The 22,709-nt window shown below is 51.1% G+C and overlaps 2 protein-coding genes across 3 annotated transcripts; one reads left to right on the forward strand and one right to left on the reverse strand.

Annotated features, from left to right (window-relative positions):
* Positions 1-316: 316 nt before the first annotated feature.
* Positions 317-15,922, reverse strand: Dedd2 (death effector domain containing 2). Its single transcript, XM_020172092.2, has 5 exons — positions 15,764-15,922; positions 14,796-15,162; positions 13,239-13,361; positions 10,164-10,304; positions 317-1,132 (listed from the first exon to the last, which is right to left on the reverse strand). Exons 2-5 carry the CDS (start codon positions 15,121-15,123, stop codon positions 741-743), a joined length of 984 nt encoding a protein of 327 aa, XP_020027681.2. The 5' UTR covers positions 15,124-15,162; positions 15,764-15,922; the 3' UTR covers positions 317-740.
* Positions 15,923-17,438: 1,516 nt separating this feature from the next.
* On the forward strand, positions 17,439-22,188 carry Znf526 (zinc finger protein 526). 2 transcript variants are annotated; one of them, XM_020172096.2, is made up of 3 exons: positions 17,439-17,577; positions 19,374-19,466; positions 19,542-22,188. In XM_020172096.2, exon 3 carries the CDS (start codon positions 19,559-19,561, stop codon positions 21,557-21,559), a length of 2,001 nt encoding a protein of 666 aa, XP_020027685.2. In that variant the 5' UTR covers positions 17,439-17,577; positions 19,374-19,466; positions 19,542-19,558; the 3' UTR covers positions 21,560-22,188. The 2 variants fall into 2 exon arrangements, with proteins under 2 accessions (XP_020027685.2, XP_073913375.1); XM_074057274.1 differs by having other exon boundaries at positions 17,497-17,586.
* The last annotated feature ends 521 nt before the right edge of the window (positions 22,189-22,709 follow it).

Raw genomic sequence — 22,709 nt, forward strand, 5'->3', positions numbered from 1 at the left:
AGATCTTGATCTGATGCTGCCACAAAACCCATGTATTAAGAAAGTCCCAAGTGCAAGTCTATGTCTGGCTCTGGGGAGCAGGGGGAAGGTGAAGAGTTGGATCTGTGTGTGGATGCCAGGCAGAGCTCTGTCTGGCTAGATGTGTGGGCAAGGTAAAGCAGGCCCCTTGGGTACCCCAGCTCCAGGGCCTACTAGTGTGCTGAAGCCCAGGTGGGGTGGTACAATAAGAGATCCTGAGAGAGAAGCCCTTAGGCCAAAGAAGTATGTGGAACAGGGGAAGGCAGGGCTGAAGGATGATTTCAGAGGCAGGTGTGTGGTGTGTGTGTGTGTGTGTGGTGTGTGTGTGTGTGTGTGTGGTGTGTGTGTGTGTGTGTGTGTGTGTGTGTGTGTGTGTATTTTCACACACATATGCACAGACAGCCTAGCGGTAGAGACTCAATGTGCATGGGACTTTGGTGAGTGTGTGACTCCACCTCCCACTTTAGGGAACTGAGGCCTGAGCCCCTGAAGCTGAGAGAGCACACTTAGTTGCTGGGTGGGGGAGTATGGGAAAGGAACTGGGCTGGAAGTGGTTTGGGCCTCAGAGCCCACATCCTGTAGCAGAGGCTGTCAAGGGGCCTGCCGTCCTGGCGCAGTCCTCAGAGCTGCTGAAGTAACAGTCCTCTAGGGGGTAGATGGTTGTCCTCCAGGGGAGAATACCAGGAGACTCGGAGGTGGGGTCAGTCCTACCAGATTCAGGATCAGGAAGCCTCTGTTGGGAACCGCCCCCCCTCCTCCTCCATCAGCAACAGGCGGCGCCGGCCAGCCTCATAGTCAGCCTCGTCCACACTGACCAGCAGGCGGACAGCCTCCCGGCCCACAGCCTCTCTCAGGGCCTCAGTCAGGAACACGCCCCGAAGGGCCTGCAGCAGGGCGCCACTCAGGTAGTCACCCCAGAAGGCGTCCAGATAGGAGAGCTCTGAAAATTTGATGTCACACACCACAGAGCCCAAGTCCCTTGAACGCAGCACAGCAGTGGCTTGCCCAAACACATCCAGCTGCCGTGCCAGTGCCTGGGGTCTTCGGGATGCCACTCCCTGTTCCAAGGCTGGCCCATGCTCACAATACTCTGCTCGAACCCGTAGCCGGATGTCTGCAAGGGAGGAAGGAACTTGTCAATGGGTGCCACCACTCTGCCATCCTTCCCCTCACCGCCTCCTGTAGGTTCCTCCCTCTGCCCCATCCCTTCAAGCAGCCATACCCAATGACCATCAAGTCTTGACACCTATGTACTCAACTCAGTTCAGCCTCACTTGCTACCTTCCCCATTCCCAGCTTGTTTTCCCAAAGTACTTGGGTGCTTGTATCACCAGGTACTACTGTACTTATCACCTGACTCCCCCCACAAAGGGAGCTCCCTGGAGGAAGGGATCTTTTGTCTGTTTTGTTCACTTGTATAACCCAGGGGCACACACAAGGTGCGTGTTATATATTTGTGAACTAAAGGATTTGCTTTTATGCAGCCATCCTGACATGGCCTCTGATACAGTGAGAGTTAAAGGTCAACCAAATTCCCCATCCTCCCAGCAAGCTCCAGGGAGCAAGTGGCCTGAGTGGGTCCAGCAGACACAAGCTGGAAGTGAACTGGCTCTTCTGGGGGTCAAATGCTTTTTCCACAGAAGCTTAGATGGTGAGTGGTAAGCCCATCACTGTAGGCCACTGTGCAAAGACAATGTGAAAAAGATTCCTATTACCACATGGTCATGAAGGATCATCAGGATTGCACTAAACCTGGATTTTCAGCTACAATTAATTCCCATTTTTTGCTGAAACCTGTTTGAGTTGGGATTCTGTCATTTACATTCAACCTACATCTGTTCAGATGAGGTGGCAGCTCTGCACAGGGGACAGGACAGGACTTCTGAGGTCATCCCTGCAAGCATTAATGCTTATTACCTCTCCTCTGGGCTGTCTGAATCCCCGCTGTGAAGTGGACCTGGCAACAGTGCCTCTACACACCCAGTACAAGATTGTCCAGAGGACTAGCTATGTGCTGGAAATAGCAGTTAACACTTACAGAGCACTGGCTGACTGCCAGGCACTCCTCTGAGTGCTTGGATCACATGAACTCATCAAACCCAGAGCGGACCCTGGGAGACAGGCCTTACTATCAACCCAACTTACAGATGAGGAAATAGAGGCCAAGAGAAGTAACCTGCCCAAAGTCATACAGCACACAGTGCTCAATAGGCATTATTTAATCTCCTCTATACAAAAAGTCGACTTCTCTGTTAATGGAACCAACTCGAACCCAGAACCTTTAGGCAATGCTATGTGACCTGAGACAGGTCACACAACCTCTTCTGCTTAAACTGGCACAATTGCTGTTAGGGAAAGCTGTTAAGAGGATAAAAAAAGAGAGACCAACAGATGGAAAGGAGTAAGGTAGTGCCATGCCTGGTGCTCAATGGGTACTCCAAGAATGGCAGCAGTCAACAGCTGTGACATGCCAAGTGCTTGACACGGGGATACCACAGTCAGCCCTGCGGGGCAGAGGCCACCTTCGACAGATGAGGAAAGCGAAGCTGCAGAAGGAGAGGTCTCATGCCAAGGGCTCTTCACCTTTCATAGATGTGGAGACAAGACAACAGAAAGTAGAAGGCAGGTCCCCTGCATCTCTAGACAACTTCTCACCCCAACCACTTCCTCCTCCCACTCCAAACTTCCTCTTTTTGCCTCGAGGGGAACCCCATACTCTCTACTCAAGGCTAAAGGAAGCCTGCCCAGCCTCAGTCCCCATGCCCTCCCATGGCTCTTAGGCTCAGATCCCTCCATCTTGAGCACCAGATAAGTACTCTGGGCCCTTATCCTTGACTCCTGTAAGCATTGAGCTGTGCTCTCACACCACGGGTGAGGTTCTGGGGCTGGGAAGAACAGCACCTGCCCAAGGCCACACATGGCTGGGCACCAGCAGAGGCAGAGCCAGCTGGTGGAGTCCCACAGACCTGGAGGTGAGTCTCAGCTCTGCCACTCTCCGGCTGTGAGGCCTTGGGCATGTGACCTCACCTCTCTGAGCCTGTTTTCCCATCTGAAAAACATAAACAGACAAACAAGAAGTCCTTCCTGCTCAGTGGTCATGAGGATTAAATGAGCCAACTCATGCAAGTGCTGACTCGGGGCCTAGGAAACACAGAAGGCCCCAGAAACAGGAACTGTGATTTCAACACCCACCTCTCTACCCCCATTGTCACTGCCTAGGCCCTCACCTCTCTTGCCTGGGTCCCTAAACCAACCACCTCCTTCATCAGATACCCCAATTGCTGCTACATCCTGCCATACCCCACCCTCCAGCCACAACAAAGTGCTCCCGGTGTCAGCCTCACTCCCTTTACAGACTGGCCTGTCCGCCTCCTCTGCCCAGAACACCCCTACTCATCCATCAAGGCTCATTTGAGGGATCCCACTTCCTGCTCAGCTGATCCTCCCCCAACTTACCCTTTCTTCAGCATGGACGTTACTGGTCCCATATGGAAGTCATCTACCTACCCCTACAGAGTCCCCACCAAGTGGGGGTGTATGGAGGACAGGCCAGGGCAGACTACTTAAGTCTTGCTTAATCTCTCTCACTTAATGAGTATTTACTCAGTGTCAGGAACTCAAGGGTGACATGAGGGCCCTGGCACAGCTGGAACAGGGAGATGTGTTACTCAGAGTTAGGGAGCACTCCTCCATGCCAGGCCCTACCCACAGGCCTTTCCCTATCTTAGCCCACCTAATCCTCAGGGCACTTTCATTGCCCTTCTTACAGATAAGGAACTCCTTCACCAGAGAACAGTCCAACCTCTGATCTGGAGAAGACAGTCCCAGCACAAAGAGTGAGAGTATGGGAAGATCCACCAGGCAAGAGGAAAGGACAACTTTACCCAAATCCCCACTCTACTCTGGCCCTGAATCACAGATTTTCCAAGCAATCTCTCCTTGACCCCATCCCAAAATAACACCAGGTGACACATGGAATCTACTATGGGCTATTAGTACTTCATTCTTTGCATCCACTGACCCTTTGATCCTCCCCACAATCTTATGAGGTGATGCTATTAATTTGTTTTTGCAGATGTGGAAACTGAAGCACAGAGGTTGAGTCACCTGCCCAAGGCCAAGTACCTGGCTCCAGAGCTGGAGATCTTAACTACCCCATCCTGTTCACTGCTTCTCACACAAAGCATCCATAAGTACACAATTAAAAGACATCCTGAGGGTCAGGAGAGAAAATGATACAGACCAAGTTATAATTTAGATAGAAAAAAATCAAAGGTCCTCTCTAGGAAATGACATTTGAAGTGAAACGTAAGGAGGACACAAAGGTTTAGCCAAGAAATCAGGAGAGAAGGGAAGAATGGCCTTCCTGGAAGACAGAAGCACACTCACAAAGACATTCCGGGGGAAAATTAACTTGGGTAGTCACCGCCTGAGGGGCCAGCATAGCCAGAGCATGGTGGAAGGGAACTGGCAGCAGGGTGAGGGAATCTGGTTTCACCCAGCAGCACAGCAAGGGCTCCTCCACAAAACAAGTCTCCCTTGAGCTCTGCAGGGCTACAGTGAGGCTTGTACACAGCTGCACACATAGCACTGAGGCCGTGCCTGGCATGCAGGAAGGACAGGACAGACTCGGAGATGACTCCAGCTGTGGGGTGGAAGTGGCAGACTGGCAGGAAAAGGGCCAGCTATCTGCTGCTCAGGGTGGGAACATGGACTAGAGAGAAGTGGATGGACTCAGTGAGGGCTGAGGTGGCACAAGTACCCAGCACCTATGTGACCTGGGATGGGAGCTGGATGAACTGCCTCCATGTGGCAGCAATGGGGAAATGCTCCCATCTCTAGAGTGGGGGACTCTGTCTTGCTAGAGAGGAGAGCTGCTCATGCTTCCTGCACCCAGGTGCGCACTTGCCCCAGGGGGTCTCTCTTCTGGGACAGAGTGGGATGCAGAAGAGGAAGGACTTCCCAGGGTAATGGGGGGAGCAAGCCTTGTGCTGTGTGTCTGGGAGCCCTGAGATGAACCTCCCTCAGGTCTTCCCTTGGAGAGTTCCTGGATAGGTGGGGTGGGGTGGGGTCAAAGAGGATCTGTACTCCCCAGTGCTGGTAGGGAGTTTCCAGCCAAGGTGAAGAGAAGCAGCCAGAGTCCTTCCATGGAAACACCCTGCCACTGTCACAACCACATCACACCACACCAAGACCAGCACTCCTCTAGAAAATGGTGGGATCCTCTGCAGCCTCCTGACTCCACGCCTGCCTCACTCCAACCTTTTCCAGAGGCACTGTGTCAAACTTGAAGTTCTTCATCACCTCCTGAACTAATGAACAGAGGCAACAGAAGCCACCAACTTCAGAGAAAGATCAGCAGCCATGCCTACCACTGCTTGTGTCCTGGCAGAAGAACAAACACCCCACCACCTAGGAAGTGGGCCTGAAAAATCAAAACATCAAACCAGACTTGGGTTGAGACTCTCCAGACCCAGCTTCCTACTTCCAAGCACACAGGGGAACATGTCAAATCAGCCCTAATACAGGATGCAAACGACCAAATCCAGTCTTTGGGAAACGAGATGAGACAGCTGTTCTCAACAGATACATAAGACGAAAAAGCAAGATGGCAGGAAGCTTAGAGCTGCCAAAGCTTCAGAGAAGGCTTATTTATGAGATAACTGCAACTTTGAGTACTGATGACATATGTGACAGTAAGGACTTATGGTGAAGTATTTTGTTGTCATAATGTTTTAGAGTATTTTTCTCTTTCAGAGATACACAGTGGAACATCTACTCATGAAGTAATAAGATGGCAGGAATGGACCCCACAACAACACAGCTCATGAGATGAGACTGGCCACAGTGTTCTTGGAAATGACTCCGCTTCTGGGAGGAAGTGGCAGGATGATGCACAGCTTGGTGATGGAATAGACCTGGGGGCTGCTAAGCCAGTGATCTATTTTGGTATATTTTCCATAGGAAAAGTTGCAGTGGGGAGAAGCAAAGGTAACCCTGTCATTCACGTCCTCTCCAACTGCTTCCATAATTCAGAACACCTCAAAGCCCAGGCCAGCAGCTGCCAAGGCCCTGAAGATCTGCCCTCACTCCATCTCATCCCTCACCTCCTAACAATCTCTCCCTGCTCCTGCCACCCCATGACACCCCAAGCACACAAACACTCAGGACCTCACTCCTGCTGTCCCTTCAGTACTTCCCCTGGCATCTAAAATTTTTCACTTGGCTTTCTCCTTCTACCAGAAAGCAAGCTCAACAAGGACAGGGGTCTCCCAGCCCTGCTGTGCCTAGCACAGAATAAATGCTCTGTAAAAACATTTGGAACAAACCTGTTTCAACCTAGCCTTGCCCCTATGACTTAAGACTAGTGACTTCCTTTCCTGTGGCCTGTTTCCTCCTTTGCACAATGGGAAATATCACCCCTACCTCAATGGCTGTCTTGAGAATTTGAGGTCAGACAAGTAACACACTCACCACAGTGGCCAATGAGTAACAGGTACAGGTACAGATATCTGTGTAGCTCAGAGGTCCTGTGTCCAAACCCAGGGTCCCCAAATCCCCTTCTCATTGCTCTTAGGCACTTGGGAGTTTAGTCTACTTTGTCCCTCAATGGGGCTGGCTGGGGTCAACCCTACAAGTGTCACAGGTTTGGAGGAACAAGAATGACAGGGCTCTTCCTCAATCTAGTTAGGAGGTGCCTTGTTGCCTCATTTAAAGTGAGCCATCCCCATTTTTCAGAGGGGAAGACTGGGGCCCCATGAAGAGAGCCCCGCCCCAGCCCCACCCTAGCTGGTGAGTCAGCAGTCAGACCTGCTTACCCTGCTGTCAACTCCCAACTCCACCCTTGCTAACAACCTCCTGGCCTCAGGGAAGAGACCTGAAGCCTGGCTTGCCCTGTTCCTGTTGTCCTCCCCAAGGCAGTGACTCCCTCAATCACTCAGCCAGCCTGGTGGCTCTGGCAATTACTCTAACTAGGGTAACAGTCACCACCAGGAAGCCACCCCCTCCAGCTTGGAACTGTGTGAAGACAAGGGCTGGCTCTGTTGCTCTCCTGCCAGCACCCAGTACAGGTATCTGCAGCCTCATCTCTGAAGTGGGGGTAACACCCACTGCCTGGAACTCCTCAATGGGCACTAGAAAGGGCAGGGATGTGCATGCTTTGTCGGTGCAGAAGGCTCTGCAGCTGGAAGCACCCCCAGGCTGGGGTCTGCGGATTTAAAGCAGCCCCATCCATCTTCCCCTACCTAGTTCCACCCTAGCCTGCATGTCACCAGCATCTCCTCAGTCTACTGACCTCTGGCTTCCATAGAGGATATCCTGAACCCTTTCTCTGTACATCCGCCACTCCCTCTGTCATCACCCCACTGGAGACCACCACAGCTCCAGCCTAGTATTACTCAGTCCCAGCCCCTCTGCAGGAGTGCTTGCCCAGGTCCATCTGAGTGCAGGGCTCTGTCGAATCCCTGGCTTTGTGCTTCTTCAGAGCACTCACCACCAGCCGACACTATGTGACATGTTAGTGTATTTCAGGACTAGCTAATTGGCCCACTGTCGTGTAAACTCCTGGGGGTCAGTGACTTCCTTTACAGGTCCAACTTGGTGTCCTTGACACAGTGCCTAGTATGGAGATGGTGCTCAATAATAACTAGGTGGCAACTGCCAGTGGCTCACACCTGTAAGCTACTCGGGACGCAAAGATCAAGAGGACTGTGGTTCAAAGCCAGCCCAGGCAAATAGTCCTTGAGACTGTCTCTTAAAAATGCCCAATGCAAAACAGGGATGACAGAGTGGCTCATGTGGTAGAGTCTAGTAAGCATGACGTCCTGAGTTCAAACCCCTGTGCTGACATAAATAAACACATACATACATAAATACAATAACTAGGTAAAGTAACTGACAAATGAATACTTCAAGGACTCCTCCTATCCTCAGGACAAAGTCTAAACCTCCAGGGCCCTGACATTCCTCATCTCTTCTGCTCCTGACAGACTCAACCCTTACCACATCCTTCTGTGATCACTTTGTGTGTACTGGTCATTCTGCCCAAAGCACCCTCCAGCTCTTCTTCCAGTCTCCTCGAGCTTGTCCTAAAGGTACCATCTCCATAGAAAACCAGGCAGACAGAGGACTCCCCTGCACACCCCAGTGCCCTGGTGTCACACTGCTCATGGCACCTGTCACAACAGTCTGTTGCTCCCCTCCTGTGTTTCCTCTGCAGCCTGGAGGCTCTGGAGGTTCACGGTCCATATCTGATCCATTCTCTGTCCTCAGGTTTACCCAACTCAGAGAATGGAGTAACAAGATGGGGCTGGGGGTGTGCATGACTGTGTCCTCCCTATGGCACCAGGTGGAATGTCTCCAGGATAAAGACTGAGCATGAGAGTCCACAGCAGAGGCCCCCCTCAATCCAACCAAACCTGTCTGCAGTCAGTCCTATGTCCAAAATATTCATTTCCTTGGTCCACCTATTCTTGCCCTCTCCCACAAGACTACCGCAGACCAGACCTCTGCCCTCATGGGAAAGCAGAGCCTCTTCACTCATCTGCTTCACATTACGTAATGTACTTAACACCCTCCTAACAGAGCATGGACTAGAAGCTCAGTGCTGCCCCATGCACCTGACAAATACTGAGTGATTTTCCAGACGGGGTTAAAGTTCCTTTAAAAAGAGGTATCAGGTTGGGTGCAGTGGCTCACACCTGTAATCCTATCTATGAAGGAGGTAGAGATTGGGAGGACAGAGGTCAGCCCAGGCAAACAGCGAGACCCCATCAACCAATAAAAAGGTGGGTGTGGTGGCATGCATATGTCATCTCAGCTGCTCAGGAAGCAAAAATAGGAGGATCATGGTCTAGGCTGGCCCCAGCAAAAAAGCAAGACCCAATTTGAAATATAAGGCCATGACTCAAGTGTTAGACTACCTGTCTGGCAAGTGCCAGGCCCTGAGGTTTTTTTTTCTTTTTTTCAAGCTGGGGTATCAGGATCCAGATGCAGTAGCTCACACCTACTACTTGGAATGAGGAGATCAGGAGAATTGTGGTTGGAGGCCACCTGGATAAAAAGTTATCAAGACCCCATCTCAATCAGTAAGCTGGGTGTGGTGTTTCATGCCTGTCATCCCAGCTATGTGGGAGGCATAAATAGGAGGATCTCAGTTCAGGTCAGTCAGGACAAAAACATGAGGCCCTATGGAAAACAACTGAAGCACAGGGGTTAAGGATGTGATTCACTTGGTAGGACCTGGGCCTAGCAGGTTTTAGGCCTTGAGTTCAAACCACAGTACCACCAAAAAAAAAAAAAAAAAAGAAAGAAAAAAGAGGTATCAGGTCACGTCACTCTCCTACTTTATATACCTTTTGACGACACTGAAATCACAGACTAAAATCCAAACTCAAACTCACTCAGGGACCTACCAGGCCCACCTACCTTGGGCCTGCCTGGCTCTTTTACCCACGCCCCACCATCTCTTCACAACTATCACCTTGGCAATTTTCAGTTCCACTGGCCTGTCATCTGACAGCAAGGTCAGCCCCACAGTGGCAGGGCCTCTCTGCTGACATCCCACCCCAATCCCTGCACAGCAACAATGAGACTAACCGAACCTCACAGCATGTGCTGGGGGTCAGGCACTGTTCCAAGCAGATGATGTGGTTGACTGGTCTTTTCTCTCAACAACTCTGGTGAAAACCACTCTCAGCCTCATTTTACAGTGTGGGAACAAGACCTGAGAAGTTCAGTCACCTGCCCAAAGTCAGACAGCCTACTTAAATGCTAAGACAAGATGTGAATGGGGTCCTTGTTTTTCTCCCCATGCTATATTCCACCACTGCATAAGAAAAGACTGTTGAATAAGCAATCCTTGCAGGTGTCTGCTAGATAAGCAAATGAAATTGAGGCAGTGGGTATTAGGGAAGGCTTCCTGGAAGAAGCGGCATAATTTGATCCTTCATCTGCAGTCAGGATGTGGACAAGCAAGTTGGCAACAGAAAGGGGAAGAATTCTGCTGTGCTGAACCAGTGGCTGAGATCTTGCTGCTCACCTTCCAGGTGCCTCACATGTTAGACAAATGCTCTTTGTTCCACCCTCCAACTCTGTAGCCTGCCTTGGACACTATATGTACATTCCCAAGGCCAAAAGACACCTACCACAGGTCACTTTGCCTTCTGATGTGGGCCTTGCAGGCTCCTGCTGCTGCTGGGGGGCAGCTGAAGCCCCTCTTCGCCGCCGTCTGGCACCACTGCTGGGCCGGCCCCGACTCTGCCGCTGCCGTTTGGTTGCAGGGGAGCCTAAGTAGACAAGAGGGGCAGGCTGAGGAACAAGCTGATGGATGGAGTACTCCAATGGGTGCCCAGGAGGAGCTCAAGGCCACTCTCTTGGGGAGCCCTTGGGGGAGCCCACCTAGAAGGGGCCCTGTGCAGATAATGGGGGGACCATGCACTGTCATCCAGAAGGGGAGATGGGCAAGCCCACTACTCAGCAGGCCCCCCCCCCAGACCTGACCTTAAGAGAAGTCCCTGTGTTCTGACACCAGGAGACAGGTAGGATGATAGCCATTCGAGCATCGTTTATAATCATGAAAACCTGAACACAATGCAAGGGTCAGATAAGAAGAAACAGGAACAGAGTAGTTTCCAGAATAAATCAGTCCAGTGTTGTGGTACCTGCCTATAATCCCAGCAACTGGAACAAGAGGCTGAGGCAGGATAAGAGCATTGTGAGTTCAAGGCCAGCCTGGGCTACATGAAAACCTATCTCAAAAAAAAAAAAAAAAGGAATAAAAATATAAAATAAATGCCTACAGTTTGCTATATTTTGCATAAAGGAGAAGAAATAAAAATATATACATATGTTTGTTATTTTTGCAAGAGTAAACAATGAAATTGGTTACCAATCTACTTGAGGGGCACTGACAGAAATGCCACATCTAAGAATCTTTTTTCAGACTTTAGTTTTGCCTTTTGAGTCATGTAACATTTTTACACACTCAAAAACCTGAAAGAAAACAAAAAGAAACAAACTGTAAAACTAAACACAAAGAGAAACAAATGAACCTAACTGTATACATAAGTGGTAACATGAACACTTGAGAAAAGAATTGTTTCAAGTACTTGGAAGAACATTCTGAGTGCAAGGTCTCAGTGGGATATGATCAAAGAACAAGAGGCACAAACAAATCTTGCCCTTCATTCAACAGATAGAGTCAGCAGTGACACTTTACAATTTTAATGCCACTTTATTATTGTTGTAAAATAAAACAAGTAAATCCACATCTTGATGTTATCAAGAGCCAAAACTTTCAGAATTAAAGAAAAAAGTTTCTGTAATGTTGATTTTGAATTGAGAAATACTGACAGGTACTTTTTAAGGCACAGACTCTAGCTTTGTTCTCCTACAGAGCTGAGTAAAAGTGCATGCTCATCAACAAGGACCTTGATCTCTAAATAGCATGGTCTCTTAAAGAAACCAGGCTCCTTGAGAAACAGGTGATTCTGTGGCTAGGAAAAAAGAAGTTCAAGCTGATCCCAGGACATCTTGCAGTGCCACAAAGTAGTGGCACTCCAAGAATGATGGACATGTCCAGTAACATATCAAAAAAACCCAGAGTCTAACCAATTTGAATCTTGGGAAGAATGATTCATTACTGCAAGATGCTGCTGGTGGCTCACACCTGTAATCCTAGCTACTCAGGAGGTAGAGATTAGGAGGCTTGCAGTTCAAAACTAGCCCAAGCAAAATGCAAAGTAGTTCACAAGACCCTATCTCAAAAAAAAAAAAAAAAAAAAAGAAACTCATTACTATAAAACAAAGTAAATAATGAGTAACTCCATACTGATACTTTAAAAAAGGAGTGAGAGATAGAGTGAAGGAAAGAGAGTGAGAGAAGACACCCTCGAAAGAATTTCATCTACCACAGGTAGAAGAAAAGAACTGTTAAAAATCACCATTTTGCAAACATTAATTTGATAACTGGTTCAGGCCAGATTCACAAGTAGATGCTAAATCCACTGGGTGCACAGCTACTAGCAAACACAATGTGCCAAAGAATCCTTTAACCATATCATTTACACATAACAATGTAAAGAAATGTCCCTTTACACTGTACAAATATGGCAGGAATCACCTCAACAAAATGATTAAACTTCCCCATTCACAAAGAGACTATCAGATTTTAAATGCCTAAATTTAAATGATGTGCTCCATCAGGAAGGAAACAGCATCAACGAAGGAGTATTCCTGCCAAAAACGTGTAACCTGAATCTAACCAAGCCTCCAGGCCCAATTCCCACTCCACAGGAAATATAGGGGACATAGGAAAAAATTAAATGACACCATCAAGAAATAATTGGATACATCCAGAAATAATCAAAACATTCTACACAGCAATCTGGTAGGGTCAATAAGTCAAAAAGGAAACAGGTGGGTGGGAGTATAACCCACTAGAACAGGTGCTTAGCATGCAATGCAGGAAGCCCCCAGTTCAGTCCCTAGAAGGTTCTAGTCTATAGTTAAAGAGATTAAGGAGGCATGACAACTGCATGCATAATGACTCAACCTTGAGTGAATCCTGAAAGTCAAGACAACTTTAAGAGATTGAAAATGAACCATTAGGCTATCAGAAAATTAATATTTTCTTAGGTATGATAATGGTCTCGAAGTTGTACAGAATATTCTAAAGTGATGCCTGCTGATTCAGGGTAAATCGACTGATGTCTGTAATTTATTTACAAACAGTTCAACAAAAAACCTGGAATTACACATACACACGTAAAGCAAAAGTGGCAAAATACTTCTGATCACTGAATGTATATGAAGATGTTCTTTGTATTCATTTTTAACTGCACGTTTAAAATTTTACCTAATTAAAAAAAAACTGAGGAGGAAGAGACTGAATACATTAATTGGGACATGGCAATTAAACCAATTAGAAGCATAAAACATGAATATATCTCAAAAATGCATCCAGCAAAGACAGCCAGGTGCAGAATGACACCCACAACATGATGTCACTTAAATGAAACATGAAACCACGTGAAACTACTCTGCTTGTTGCTTCAGGACACAGGCTTCTTCCTGTAGCAATAATAAACACAGACACACTGCAAGCATGAGACAGAATGACCCCCTCAGGCTACTTCCTTGATGGGTTAAGACCTATGAGGCTTATCAAGGTTCAGAAGGAAGGCAGGAGCACTGCTACTGTGCCCACCCAGTGGGCTCACCTGTGTCCCACTGGCCCTGCTGAGAATCTGAAGAAGTGCTGGACTGCCGATGGTGCCGACAGCTGTTCTCGGTCCTTTGTGAAGAAGAGCTGGAACTGCCATAGCTGTAGCGCTCTGGGGACACTGGGGAAAGAGAATGGAAAGAAGCATTCACAGCCTTCTGGCTCTCCCAGGCTGTCCTCAATTCCCAACCCTCGAAGAATGCCTGAATCACATGGTGCCTAAGTCCCCAGGGTCAGACCCAAACACCCACTCCTTCTCACAGATCTCCTGCCCAGAGATAGCTCAGACACCTCCCAAAAAGGACTCATCACCTCATGGGACTACCCAAGCCACACATACAGCAACTCCAACTGTCAGGGTTATTCTGTCAGCAGTTATGGTCTTGATTCCTGTAGTGGCATCTTAGTCCCCACTGACTGTCCCTTGCTCATTCTGTGGCCCCAAGAAGCAAGCAGGCCTCTCTCTATGCCTAAAATCTCTTCTAGAGCCTGACCCTCAGACATATTTCCCCCAAAACACTATCAGCCAATCCCTAGAGGTGCCCTTCTTGGTTATGCAAATCCCATAGGCTTACTCTAGGCCAGAAAAGCCCATAATCCCCTCTCCCCAACCTAGTCACTGCTTGTCTAGGCAAGGGCCCAACAGCCTAGGTATGCCCCCACCTGACCTGTCCTTCCCTCCCAAGGATCAAGGACCTCAACTCTAGAGACAGGCCAGGTGGGCTTAAGTACTGGCTCCCATATTTTCTAGCAATGTTATCTGCAAGCCCTTTTTTGACATGCCTTCTCACCTCCCTCTCCACCTTTACTTCAGATCGTCTCTGCTCCTGGCCTCTGAGGCTGCTAAGCTCATTCTCACCTCTGGGCTAATGCTTTCCTCTTCACTCTGCCTGGGATTTTCTACCCTGAGATCTGTGCATAGCTGGCAGTGCAGCCTCAATCCAAATGTCATTTTTCAGAAGGATCTTCCTTCACTGGTTACACAGTGAAGGTCCATTCCAGCCTTTCTCCACTTTGTGGTACCCTATCTATCACCTCGTTTTAGTCTTTCTATAACCACATCTGAAAGTAAGTCACTTGCTTATTTGTTTTATTATTTGATTCTTCCACTAATTGCAAATTTCACAGAATAAACATCTTAGCCCATCACCTTATATCCTCTGTGCTCAGCATGCAGGATTCCATTCTCATATGCGGCAAGCTGCTTTTCTGAACCTGATGTTTTCCCTGCATAGTGGGTTCAGTAACAGGACTTCCTTGTGGGATTACTGAGAGGCTATAAATTGACAGTTCATAGGAAGGGCTTACCTCTGTGCCTGGCATAAAACAAACCCTCCATATACAGTGGGCATAATTATTATTCCTGATGTGGCCAAATTCCATAAGGTCACTCCTCCCTAATCCATGCCTCCTCCCTCTTGGGTTTCTCATTGATACTCTGGGAAGGAAGACATACTGTCTGATATGACACTGTCCATATCAGAGCACCAGGGGGCCCAGCGGGAGCAAGGCCTTCTCCCCACCCGAAGTCAGGCACCCTCCCATTCAACCTTACCTGGCCGGCGCCGTTTGCGCGCCAGGTGTGGCAGCAGGTCGTGGCGGGACAGCACACGCAGGAGTTGGCCTAGCAACCGGAGGTTGCTCTCGTCGCACTGTCCGCGGCGCTCCAGCTCCAGTAGCAACTCCAGGCCGCTGCGGGCGCTGGCCAGGCCGCCGGAGGCGCCGGGGGCCTCGTCCAAAAGGAAGGCCAGGAGCTCCAGCTCGCACTCGGTCAGCTGCCCGCCCACCACCTCGAACATACGGTGAAGCGACAGCATGCCGTAGTAGTCCAAACACTCATCCTCCTCCCAGCTCGGGGCCGGGGTCGACCCAGACAGCGCCATTCCCGGGGGAGGGGTGCAGAACAAGCTCAGAACCAGGGCCTAGAACCCACACGGCGGGGGAGGAGGCAGTGGTCAGCGACGAGAAGACCCAGTCCCCACACAGGCCAATGCGTGTCCCTAGCGCGGTCGCGCCAGGCAGGGCCGCCCGGACACCCCCAACCGTCTCAGCCTCCCCCTCCTCGGAAGGGAATGGTATCTCCCGAGGTCCCCTAGTAACAGGTCGAGACGCCAGACCCCGCGGGTCCCTGAACAGTCGAGCCGGCAAAGCCCAAACGCCCCTCTCCCGGTGGTACGTTCCGAACTAGCCTCCGACAGACCAAAGTGATAGGTCCTAACTAACCTCGCGACCCATTCCAGGACACCGTGTCTACTGCCCTGTGACTTTGGGTAGTAAATGACCGGACGTGGCCTTGGTTCTATCCAGTAGCACTGTCTGGCTAACCCCAACGCTCCACCCAGGTGGTACCGACCGAAAGTGACCCCCTGCCCCCTACAAGTGGGACCGACCAAGGGAGTCCTTTGCTCCACACAGGTGGTACTGTCCGAACCCAACCCCTCGCTCGATCCGGCCCTCTCCCCAGCGCTCAGATAGTTCCGTTTACCCGCCACCAGTCACCCTTAGCCGTCTCTGGATCCTCACCAGATTTCGGCGTCCGATGACTCCTGGGTGACGGCCGCAGCCACTTGTTTTGGATCTTTCTGGCACCTTCTCTATTATTACGCCTGCGTCACCTCGCTCCTCCTCCTCCTTCCCTCAACTAGCGCAGGTGCGACCGCCACGCCCCTTTGGCGCAAGCGCAGAAGGAGGCCTCGAAACCCCACCCCTCCCGGGCCGCCTGCCTGACTAGTCCCCAACTGTAACATCCTGGCTTGCTTGTATTGCGCTTGCGCAAAGCCGGAGCCTCGCCGCATCTGACACACTCGGTTATAGGATCGGTACTTCTCGTCAGTGATTTAAGCGGCCGGGTTCCTGTTACCCCACGTCAGGACCTGTTGGAATTATTCTTGTCATGAACTACATCCCCCGCCTGATCACGACCTTAGACGTCCACGTTACCACTGTCCCCAACTGCCAGTGACGAAGGACCACAGCCACAACAATCTGGGCTCCCTGGACTCCTATAATCAGGACTTGGACATTCCTCAATTGGAATGTCTCTCACTCCTAATAGCAACCAGAAACCTACTGGAAAACATCATCCAGCAACCCCCCCACCCCAATCTATAAATTTCTTCCCCTTATCAGGACCAAGATTCTCCAATCTCATGTATGGAACTGGCATCTCTTTGCAAATCGCAATAGACCTCTCCATCCCGATATGCACCTTCCAAAGAAGTCCATCATAATCCGCAACCCCCAAGGTTGGAATGGCCCCTCCACAATCCTTTCCCTTGCTGCCCTCCAGGGCATAGTCACCCAGATGCTTCCTCCCTAATCTGTACCAACCATAGCAAGTCTGTCGGGGAAGTCAGGGTTGAGCCTGTGGTGTTGGCGGCTGGTTCCCTGCCTCGGGGCGTTGGGTGTGACGGCCGCTCCGCCCCCCATTTAGGTGACTCAAGATCAGGACTGGCACGTGCTTGAGACAGGTCTCCTTCCCTAGCCGGTTCCCACCTCCTGAATTATCTCCCCAGGAAAGGCGGGAAACCTGGGTCCTGCCTGGGACTGGCTCAGTACTGGCTCTGTTTGGGCTGCAGTGATGACCTCGGAAGAATTTCTCCCTTTCTCTGGGCTTCAGTTTCTCCAGATGGATGGAAATGGTCCGCTATGGAAGCATAGTCCTGGGCTGGACACATAGTAGAGCCCCTTAAGTACCAATCATTAAATCAAATGAGAGGGAAAGGAAAGCAATTTTACAAACTGGTTAGGATTATGTCTATGTTAAAGATAGGTTGTAGTGGGCACCCACGGTGTATAAGGCCCTGTGTTGAACGCTTTTACGTATGTCATATTATCCAATCCCTTCAACGGCCTTTAGCTGGTAGTTGTGATTCAAGACCACTTTACATACCCGTAAAACAAGCCGGTAGAGGGGAAATACCTCAAGTGTGTGGTTTCAAAGCTGTGATCTCAGAGATCCTCAGTCTCATCAGCTATGAAATAACACCTCTGTCTCTCGCCGCCCACTTCATCCTAAGAGCGCTCGTTCCCTATAGGTGCCCATTTCTATTCACTGAACTTTCAAACTCTTAGCAGGAAAGGAGCGGTCAGGGAGAACTGCGCAGGCGCCTTCCCTTGTCCCAGGACCCGCCCACTGGGCACAGATGTGTGCGTGGAGAAACTTGTGGAGCCCCGCCTGAGCATTACTACGCAGGCGCAAAGGCGCGTGCCCTGCGCTGTCGTCTCTCATTGGCTGCCACGAGTAAGGGTGCCGCCCAATGGGAGGCGTGGATAGTGAGGGGTCCTACACGCCTGGAGTCGAGGGTCTGTGTCAAGAGCGGCAGGGGCTGCTGGAGGTAAGAGAGGTGGGTGAGGGCGCCGCGGGGCGGGCGGGGAAAGAGAGTGGCTGGGCGTACAGAGAAGGCGGAGGGAGAAGGAAGGGGACACCAGGGATAGAAGCGCCTTGGGGCCTGTACTTAGGGCAGGAGTAGCGCGGGATGGAAGAAGAGCGTTCCTTCCTGGGTGCTCCTGGAGGCGTTGGTGCAGTGGGTAGGACCCTACGCTAGAGCTCGCTCCCACACCCCTACAGGAGGGGAGCGTCGTAGGAAAAGAGGATTGTGTAGCGGGAAAGTTGAACTTTCAGGGCCCTGGTGGGTTCTTTCCTGGAAGTGCATAATGGAACTAATTGTAAGAAAAGCCCCCGTCCCTCCCTCCAGTGGCTCATAATCCAAGCTTGGGAAAGAGGAATGTTGATGAGAAAAGTGCAAATTTCAGGTCCCTGGGCCTTCTAGAGAGACATTTGTTGAAGGCCTACTTTGTGCAAGCGTTTGTAGCAGACTCTGGGCCTACCTAGCCCTAGGGGAGTTCCCTGTTCTGAGTGGGACTGTAAACAAGGAAAACCGGAACTCTCCACCCCCGTGGTTGACTAGTTCCAGGAAGATCCATTATGGAAAAGCTGTTGTGTACAGAACCCTGGCAACTCAAAATGAGAGATTTCGAATAAGTGGATAAGGAAGGTTTAACTCCAGGGATTTGGAATAAGTGGATAAGGAAAATTTAGGGTCCTGGGCTATGTGTATTGTGGGAATTCACAGTAGGAAAGGAGAGTTGGTCTGGTTAGAAATGAGGTATGTACAGGACTGGTTAAGCTCCCAGAGCCTTGAACTGGTGGAGTGGCTCAGGCGGTAGAGTGCCTGTCTAAACTCTCAGGGCCTCTCTTCCCATAGGAGCCTTATTCATTCACTAAATACCTACTGTGTGCCTGCTGTGTGCTGGGCGTCATTCTTGGCACTGGAAATACCTCACTGATGAACAGGCTAGAATCCCTGCCTTCTGGGAGATTAATATGAGTAACTTATATATACAGATTATAAGCTAAACTCCACCTGCCCTCTGGTGCTAACCAATGTGAAAAAAAGGAAAAGAAGGTGGGGATTGGATTCAGAAGATTGGCTCCAAGACTGGGAGGAGAGCAGTCATTTGCTGATATACTATGAGACCCTGTTATGTGAAGGGGCCTGGGTTGGGTGGAGCCCACACAAGTAGAAAAGGAGATAAGACACACAGAGGGAGGCAAGTTTGAAGGTTAAAACCCCTGTCCCTCGTCAGTGGTTTCATTGGTGACAATGAATTAGACCTACCTGCAAACTCTGTTTGGTGAGGAGCTCAGAGACACCATCCCAAGCTCCTATTTGCTGTGATAGAGGGAGTCCTCACCTTCCTGAAGATGTAAAGATGTCAGAGGCAGCTCCACAAAGGAGGTGCAGGGTAGGAGTTTGCTAGATCGCCAAAAACCACTTTTCTGGAGAACGTCAAGTAATGGCTCTAGCTAACCTTTATCAAATGCCAGGGGCTCTGTGGTCAGTAGTACTTTTAGTCCCATTTTCCAGGTAAGAAAACAGTCTCAGAGTGAGGAAGTAAGCAGTGGAACTCCGATTGGAGCCCAGGGCCTGTGCTCTTAAACACTGTTCTACATCTCCTGGTGTCCGTGTGAGAGGAGGAGAAAAGGTGTTGCACAAAGAGGAAACTGCACAGGCAAAGGTCGGGAAGCTGGAACAGCCATGGTGTGTTCTCAGAAAGGGTGTGATGGGACCTCTGGGAGATGAGAACAGCATGAGAGGCCAGGCTGCTGAATGCTTGCTCTCTCCCGCAGATGCCTGACTGCTGTGGCTGCAGTAGGCTCAGAGGCAGGCTCGTCAAAGACCGAGGCATAAACATTGGACTAAGACTTGATCACTAGAACCTGGTGAGTAATGGGATGAGCAAAGGACCCTCCCCTTGGGTTCTGGTGGATCACTGGCTCCTGTCTGTTTTTCTCCAGGTGCTGCCTTCCCCACAATGGCAGAGGTGGTAGCTGAGGTGGCTGAGATGCCGACACAGTCGCCAGGGGCAGTGGAGCTGTCAGCACCCATGTCAGGGGAGCTGACAGAGATGACAACAGAAGTGACCGAGATGACACCTGGGGAGGCTCTTGCCTCATCCCTCTTCTTCCAGCACCACCAGTTCATGTGCTCTGAGTGTGGCAGCCTCTACAACACACTGGAGGAAGTCCTCTCACACCAGGACCAGCACATGGCTACTGTATCAGAAGAGGAGTCACTGACCACACAGAACACGGGGATGGAGCCAGAGCTAGTGCCAGGCACTGAGGAGGGGCCTTTCCAATGTGGTGAATGCAGCCAGCTCATTCTCTCCCCCAGTGAGCTCCTGGCCCACCAGGACGCCCACCTCCAGGAGTCTGCAAGCCAGATCCAATACCAGTGTGGAGACTGCCAGGAGCTCTTCCCTTCACCTGAGCTGTGGGTGGCTCATCGCAAGGCTCAGCACCTTTCTGCTACAGTGGCTGAGCCACCAGTGCCACCTCCTTTGCCTTCCCCAACACCACCACCTCCACCACCTGAAGTCAAGATGGAGCCCTATGAGTGTCCTGAGTGTTCCACCCTCTGTGCCACTCCTGAAGAGTTTCTGGAACATCAGGGCACCCACTTTGACTCCCTGGAGAAAGAAGAGCGCAATGGATTAGAGGAGGAGGAGGAGGAGGAGGAGGAGGAGGAGGAGGATGGAGAGACAGAGGATGAGGAGGCAGCTACAGAGCTGGCTGATGATGCTGTGGGAGGAGACAAGTCCACAGGTGGCCCGGCTCAGGGCTGTGGAGATTGTCCCCAACATTGTACCGCCTCAGGGGCACGCCGGAGACACCGACGGGCATCCCGTGGCCCAGCATCGGCCACCCACCCCTTCCACTGCAGCCAGTGCCAGCGCAGCTTCAGCTCAGCAAACCGGCTGCTGGCTCATGGGCGGGCCCATGTTGGAGGCACGCATGAGTGTACAACCTGCTCCAAGGTCTTCAAGAAGGCAGCCTCACTGGAGCAGCACCTGCGGCTGCACCGCGGAGAAGCCCGCTACCTCTGTGTGGACTGTGGCCGTGGCTTTGGCACAGAGCTCACGTTGGTGGCCCACCGGAGGGCCCACACTGCCAACCCACTGCATCGCTGTCGCTGTGGCAAGACATTCAGCAACATGACCAAGTTCCTCTACCACCGGCGTACCCACTCTGGGAAAAGCGGGACCCCTGCCACAGCAGCAACAGTCTCCCCAGCTCCAGCTGAGCCTACCCCCCCTCCCCCACCTCCTGCCCCTCCTGCCCAGCTTCCCTGCCCACAGTGCCCCAAGTCCTTTGCCTCAGCTTCCCGGCTGTCCCGGCACCGGCGGGCAGTACATGGGCCCCCCGAAAGACGGCATCGCTGCGGGGTTTGTGGCAAGGGCTTCAAGAAGCTGGTCCATGTGCGTAACCATTTGCGGACACACACAGGTGAGAGGCCCTTCCAGTGCCACTCGTGTGGCAAGACCTTTGCTTCTTTAGCCAACCTCAGCCGCCACCAGCTGACCCACACAGGCGTGCGTCCCTACCAATGCTTGGACTGTGGCAAGCGCTTCACACAGAGCTCCAACCTTCAGCAGCACCGGAGGCTGCACTTGAGGCCTGTTGCCTTTGCCCGTGCCCCTCGCCTCCCCATCACTGGTCTCTACAACAAGAGCCCCTACTACTGTGGGACCTGTGGCCGCTGGTTCCGTGCCATGGCAGGTCTGAGACTGCATCAGCGTGTCCATGCTCGAGCCAGGACTATGACACTGCAGCCTCCTAGATCACCAACTCCTACCCCGCCCCCAGCCCCTGAGCCTCAGCAGACTATCATGTGCACAGAGCTCGGGGAAACCATTGCCATCATTGAGACATCCCAGCCACTGGCTCTAGAGGACACTCTGCAGCTGTGCCAGGCTGCACTGGGGGCCAGTGAAGCAAGCGGGCTGTTGCAGTTGGACACAGCCTTCGTGTGACACCACTGTAGAGCAACAGTGAAAGGGTTTGGCTGCAACAGCAAGTACAGGTACCTCTAGGGGGAAAGAGGACCCTTCTGGCAAGCTGATTTGTTACCCACCATGTGCTAGGATCCACCTGGCCTCTTGTGCCCACTGAGTCCTCAGAACACCCCTGTCAGGTTTCTCTTGTCACCTTTCTCTGCCTGAGGGGAAACTGAAGCTCTGAGATGTGATGTGATCTGTCCTGGCTCACCCTGCTGCATCTCAGAGCAGGGCTTGCCAAGGCTGTTTGGCACTGCATTACCCTGGTGCCTGGCATCATCAGGTAACTAATCATGTGCCAGGTCTGTGCTGGGCACTCTCATATATCTCTTCAGATTCTCTGCTTCTCCCCCAGCTCTTGCTTCCCTGAACTTTGGGGACCCAGGACTTGGCTCTGCATGGTGGACAAAGGCGCTTGACTTTTCTGGGCTACTCTCATCTCAACTTTGACAACATGGAAAGAAATCTATAGGTACTCAGATACTCAGTCTAGACTGGGTGATGCTGGAGACTGAGGAGTGAGCCAGACACGGGCTCCGCCCTCAGGAGACATGCTCAGTCTGGTAGGAGGAACACACACAAGTACAGACAGCTTGCTCTCTGAATGTGTCTCACTGGTTCATTCAGCCTGTGTGTCCTAAGACCTCCCTCTCCTGCTGGGCAGTGCTGTGGGCCAGAGTCAGACTTAATGATTCCCTGGGCTGTGGTGGGATGTGCAGGCAGAGTGAGATCTCAGAGTAGGAAACAGACTTCCATGGGAGGAGACCAAGAGTGAGAGAGACTTCCTAGAGGAAGCAGTCCCTAAATCTGATAGTGGAAAAGAACGTCCCAGGCAAACAGCACCACAAGAGAGGGTAAATTCTTGGTGTATTTGGAAACCATCCAATTACAACTCCAGTGACAGTGAACATTTGGCTGTCTGTTGGTGGCAGGCGCCACACTTAGCACTGTATTATGATCCCAGCAAGCCTGAAATGGACCTCAATGTCATTCCTGTTGTACAGGCGTAAAAACGGGAGACAGAGACTTCCCCAAGGCCTAACAGCTAGGCAGAGGTGCTGTGACATCTGCACCTAGGTGGTTCCTTAAGCCCACGTTTGTATTGTGGCAATGTTCTGGTGATTGA

The sequence above is a fragment of the Castor canadensis genome, chromosome 16, assembly GCF_047511655.1.
Source record: "Castor canadensis chromosome 16, mCasCan1.hap1v2, whole genome shotgun sequence".
NCBI lineage: Eukaryota > Metazoa > Chordata > Mammalia > Rodentia > Castoridae > Castor > Castor canadensis.

What these genes read in the sequence shown, in the direction of transcription:
- Dedd2 (XM_020172092.2), bottom strand. Translation starts at nt 15,123, where the DNA reads ATGGCGCTGTCTGGGTCGACCCCGGCCCCGAGCTGGGAGGAGGATGAG. An exon ending in GCGCAAACGGCGCCGGCCAG is followed by an intron (nt 13,362 to 14,795) that starts GTAAGGTTGAAT and finishes CTCTTTCCCCAG; the next exon opens with TGTCCCCAGAGCGCTACAGC. An exon ending in AGAAGGCAAAGTGACCTGTG is followed by an intron (nt 1,133 to 10,163) that starts GTAGGTGTCTTT and finishes CCTCCCTTGCAG; the next exon opens with ACATCCGGCTACGGGTTCGA.
- Znf526 (XM_020172096.2), top strand. Translation starts at nt 19,559, where the DNA reads ATGGCAGAGGTGGTAGCTGAGGTGGCTGAGATGCCGACACAGTCGCCA.